Genomic DNA, 5,579 nt, shown 5'->3' with positions numbered 1-5,579 from the left:
ACCCAGTTGGAAACCACCAGCTGGTGCAGTAGTCACTGTGCTATGGGCGCTGAGCCATTATCATTTTGGTTGCTACAGTTTTTCTTTATAACTTAAAGTATAGGAATTTGATTCTATACAGTAGGACCTCTGTAAGTTGACCACCTGAGTGACTGTAACAAGTTAGTCAACATACAGAGGTGGTGAATATGAGAAAGTAGGCCCATTATAATGATACGTAGGACATGTGGTCCATGTCCAGTCTATGAAAATTAGGTCAACTTTAGGAGGTGGTCAATGTGGGGAGGTGGTCAGCTATGGAGGTTCTACTATATAACCCTTTATTTGTTCTTATTTTACATTAATTTCATAACAAAAATAATACTTTTTAATCCTGAAAAATTTGCCAGAAGTGTGAATATATGTAGTTAAGACTTCTGAATAAGTTGAATTTAGTACTTTTAAATAATATTTTTCTTTTCATTGATATATTTTATTCTTTCCTTTTTTTGTAATTTCCCCATTTTAGTTGATGCTGCCAATAAGTTGCGTTTTTAGAATCTTCAGTAAAACCAAACTTTTACATAATAAAATTTATATTTGCAAATTTGAGTCATCACCTAATTATTCCAGTATGATCTTTCTTTTTCTTAAGTTTTATCAAATACATAGGCCAAGAAGAGTCTTTATTAGTTATATAATATAGGATAACCATCTACTCTCTATTTCTGTGTATGACTGATATTTAAATATTTTAATGGTATAAAGTTTGAGAGGGTCTATTGAAATATTTCACTTCCTGATCTGATGTTAAAATGTGTACCTTAAAAAAAATTTTTTTTGTGCAAAAATAATCATAGCAACACCTGATACATGCTTTTACTTTGATACAGGTTATTTCGATGCACACTGACTAGCATTCCTCAAACTCAGGCATTACTGAATAAAGCCAAACTTCCTTTGGGACTACTGCTTCATCCTTTCAAAGACTTAGTGGTATGTTTCTTTAGTGAAAGTAAATGTCTAGTGGAAAATTATCTTGTGGTGAAAATTTTCTGGAGCAATACAAGAAGCACATGTAAAATTTGAGCTTTTTTTTTTTGGTAGAGACAGAGTCTCACTTTATCACCCTTGGTAGAGTGCTGTGGTGTCACACAGCTCATAGCAACCTCCTGGGCTTAGGCGATTCACTTGCCTCAGCTTCCTGAGTAGCTGGGACTACAGGTGCCTGCGACAACACCCGGCTATTAAATTTGAGCTATTTTTAGAAAGTTAGTCATTGATAGATTTCTTGTTTCACCTTGAAATTTTATTACACTTTCAAAAACTAGGTAAACATTGTTGAAAAACCCAGGAGATACTGAATAGAATACAGATACTAAAAGAATTTAAACGAAAGAACCATAATGTTCTAGGAAGTTGCAAATTATTTATCTATTAAACTTCTTTAATCTCTCCATTCTGCCTTTTTTTTTTTTTTCTTGAGACAGTCTCACTCTATTGCCCAGGGTAAAGTGCCAGCTCACAGCTACCTCAAACTCCTAGGGTTCAAGAATTCCTCCTGCTTGAGCCTACCTTATAGCTGGAGTACAGGTGCCTGCCACAACACCTGGCTAATTTTTCTATTTTTAGTAGAGAGGGGGCCTCAGGCTGCCCTGAAACTGCTGAGCTCAAGTGATCCTCTCACTTTGACTCCCAGAGTGCTAGAATTACAAGTGTGAACCACTGTGCCTGGCCCATTCTGCCATTCTTTGAGTAAAATTCATTATTTTAAGAAGTTGTTCAAGAAGAAAAAAGAAGTTGAAGCCTCTGGGACCTTAACATTTGGCCACAAACCCTTGAGGATCAGTGTATGAGTGAGGTGGCTTTTCTAAGACAAACCTCCTTTGGTGATGGGATTTTAATTGCCTTTATTGACTTTCTTTTTTTGAGACAGAGCCTCAAGCTGTCACCCTGGGTAGAGTGTCGTGGCATCACAGCCCAAAGCAAACCTCCAACTCTTGGGCTCAAGTGATGCTCCTGTCTCTGCCTCCCAAGTAGCTGGGACTACAGGCGCCTGCCACAACGCCTGGCTGTTTTTTGGTTGCAGCTGTCATTGTTGTTTGGCGGGCCCAGGCTGGATTCGAACCTGCCAGCTCAGGTGTATGTGGTTGGCGCCTTAGCTGCTTGAGCCATAGGCGCAGAGCCTGACCTTTTTTTTTTTTGAGACAGAGTCTCACTGTGTCACCCTCGGTAAAGTAATGTGGCATCACAGCTCACAGCAACCTCAAACTCTTGGGCTTAAGCGATTCTTTTGCTCAGCCTCCCAAATTGGGACTGAGGTGCTTGCCACAATGCCCAGCTATATTTTTTTGTTGTTGTTGTAGTTGTCATTATTGTTTGTCAGGCTGGGTTTGAACCTGCCAGCCCTGGTGTAGGTGGCTAGTGCCCTACTCTTTGAACTACAGTGCCAAATCCCTTATTGACTTTTTAATTTTTTTTGAGACAGGATTTTTTCTTCCACACTAAAATGCAGTGGTGCCATGATAGCTAACTGCAACCTCCAACTCCTGAGCTCCAGCCATCCTCCTGCCTTAGCTTCCCAAGTAGCTAGGATGAAAGGCCCCTGCTATAACAGCTAGTTTTTTTTTCTAATTTTAGTAGAGACAGAGTCTTGCTGTTATTCAGGCTGGTCTTGAAGTCCTTAGCTCAAGCCATTATTCCGTCCTTCCCTCTTAGAGTGCTAGGATGACAGGCATGCAATGTGAATGTTTAACGGAAAAATAAATACTTTTTTTAAAAGGCAGATTTTGATGAAAATTGTCCAGGAGAAAAACAATAAAATTTAAGATCAATACATTTAAGTTATATAATTTTTTGTGTGGCAGTTGAACATACCTTTTATCCAAGTTTTTTTCTCCAAAATTTTAATAGCCCAACACTTATTTAGAAGAGATGGATTAATGCTTGCCCTTTCAACATGATAGTCACCATTAAAAACTTAGTTTTGTTTTTGCAGCAATTGCCTGTGGTTACCTCCAGTACAATCGTGAGATGCCGTTCATGCAGAACATACATCAACCCTTTTGTCAGCTTTCTTGATCAAAGGAGATGGAAGTGTAACTTATGTTACCGAGTCAATGATGGTATGCTTTTTTGAAACATTTAAAAATTTCTACTTGTATGGTAGGGAAATTAGTATAAACCTAAAGTTAAAAAATAAAAGCCCTCTTATTTACCTGTATTCAATCTTTCCATGCAAAGAATTTTACTCTTAACTGTTTTCTTTGTATTTATACTTTTAAAACTAAAATTTAAATTATATTACTTAGGTACCACTTTTTTGCATTTATTATATTGGGTATATAATAAATGGTACATTTCATGGTATTACTTAAGCCAATAATATGAAATATTTTCATTTAGAAATTGTCCTGGCTTGGTGCCTGTGGCTCAAGTGGCTAAGGCGCCAGCCACATACACCTAAGGTGGTGGGTTCGAATCCAGCCTGGGCCCGCAAACAACAGTGATGGCTGTGACCAAAAAATACCCAGGCATTGTGGTGGGTGCCTGTGGTCCCAGCTACTTGGGAGGCGGTGGCAGGAGACTCGCTTGAGCCCAGGAGTTGGAGGTTGCTGTGAGCTGTGATGCCACAGCGCTCTACCTAGGGTGACAGCTTGAGGCTCTGTCTCAAAAAAAAAGAAAGAAAGAAAGAAAGAACTTGTCTCATGCCTTTTCTCTAGGATGAAAGAAATAAGTCCACAGAATAGCTGCCTAATTCACTCACTGCTGTATGAAGGGAGGTGGGCAGTGCTAGAAGGTTAGTTGAATGTAGTTTGCTCAGTAATTGAGGAGGAGAAAGAGATCTTTCCTAGTTTTTTTTTTTTTGAGAAATTGAGGAGGAGAAAGAGATCTTTCATAGTTTATTTTTGAGAAATATCTTCTAACCAACAACATTATTAGGATTAAACAAGAAAATGGATATACCAGTATACACATTGAAAATTAGGTGTCAGGGCTCAGCGCCTATAGCTCAACCAGCTAAGGCGCCAGCCACGTACACCTAAGGTGGCGGGTTCGAATCCCCAGCCCGGACTCACCAAACTACAATGACGGCTGCAACCAAAAAATAGCCGGGCGTTGTGGCAGGCGCCTGTGGTCCCAGCTACTTGGGAGGCTGAGGCAGGAGACTCGCTTGAGCCCAGGAGTTGGAGGTTGCTGTGAGCTGTAATGCCACGGCATTCTACCTAGGGGGACAGCTTGAGGCTCTGTCTCAAAAAAAAAAAAAAAAGAAAATTAGGTGTCAGTTTGAAAGGACATTTTATTAAGAATTGGGAAACAGGAGTATAAGAGATTTTTAAAAACCAGCTTTATTGGTCATATGCGTGTGCTTTTTGAGTAAAGTGAGGATAAGATAAGAACATTCTTTTCTTCTATAAACATTAATTTTCTATAAACATTCTATAAACAATAATTTATAAGATGTCCTTAGTACACTTTTAAAATCTTATGTGCATATGCTTAACCCTACAAAATGAAATTGTATTGAAAGTTGAACATGTTTCATATACAGAGCAACCCTATTCATGAACGATAGGTTACCTTTTAGAGTACATAAGAATTTGAATATCTAAATAGTTACAAGGAAGACAAATACAATGATAATTAAGAAAAGAATCTTTGGCTTGGCACCCGTAGCACAGTGGTTACGGCACCAGCCACATATACCAGAGGTGGTGGGTTCACATCCTACCCGGTCCAGCCAAACAGCTGCAACAAAAAAAGTAGCTGGACATTGTGGTGGGCGCCTGTAGTCCCAGCTACTTGGGAGGCTGAGGCAAGAGAATTGCTTAAGCCTAAGAGTTTGAGGTTGCTATGAGCTGTGATGCCATGGCACTCTACGGAGGGCAATATAGTGAGACTCTGTCTCAGAAAAAAAAAGAGGAAAGAAAAGAATCTTTTCAGTGGCAGCACCCATAGCTCAGTTGGCAGGGCACTGGCCACATACACTGGGGCTGGCAGGTTTGAACCCGGCCCAGGCCTGCTAAACAATAACAACTGCAACCAAAATAAAATAGTTGAAAATAGCTGGGTGTTGTGGCGGGCACCTGTAGTCCCAGCTACTCAAGAGGCTGAGGCAAGAGAATCGCCTAAGCCCAGGAGTTGGAGTTTGCTGTGAGGTGTGACACCACAGCACTCTACGGAAGGTGATAAAGTGAGACTCTGTCTCTTAAAAAAAAAAATATAGCCGGTTGTTGTGGTGGGCACCTATAGTCCCAGCTACTGGGGAGGCTGAGGCAAGAGAATTGCTTAAGCCCAAGAGCTGGAGGTTGCTGTGAGTTGTGATGCCATGGCACTCTACCCATGGCAACAGCTTGAGATTCTGTCTAAAAAAAAATACTCTTTTATCACTAGTGTATTGTAAGTGATAGACAACTGATTATTGTTTCATAAAAGACTCTTTAATTAATGAAGCTCACTAAACCGCTATGACTTCGACCTCTGAAATAGTTTTACCATACCTTCTAGTCTATATGTCAAATGTTAATATCCTTTATAACTGGGAAGTTTAAGAAAATTATTGCCATTTAAGGAGTTTTTAAATATCTTTTTTTTTTTTT

The 5,579-nt window shown here is 39.5% G+C and overlaps 1 protein-coding gene across 1 annotated transcript in view; it reads left to right on the top strand.

Annotated features, from left to right (window-relative positions):
• Positions 1-5,579, top strand: part of SEC24A (SEC24 homolog A, COPII coat complex component) — a 101,365-nt gene that overhangs the window by 38,117 nt on the left and 57,669 nt on the right. Inside the window, exons 7-8 of the mRNA XM_023514716.1 lie at positions 873-975; positions 2,978-3,104. Of these exons, the coding sequence (XP_023370484.1) occupies positions 873-975; positions 2,978-3,104 (230 nt within the window). The remainder of the gene's footprint in view (positions 1-872; positions 976-2,977; positions 3,105-5,579) is intronic.

Source organism: Otolemur garnettii, unplaced genomic scaffold (assembly GCF_000181295.1).
Source record: "Otolemur garnettii isolate 467f Iridium unplaced genomic scaffold, OtoGar3 scaffold00003, whole genome shotgun sequence".
NCBI classification, from domain to species: Eukaryota; Metazoa; Chordata; class Mammalia; order Primates; family Galagidae; genus Otolemur; species Otolemur garnettii.
This window is presented reverse-complemented; position numbering and strand designations above follow the sequence as displayed.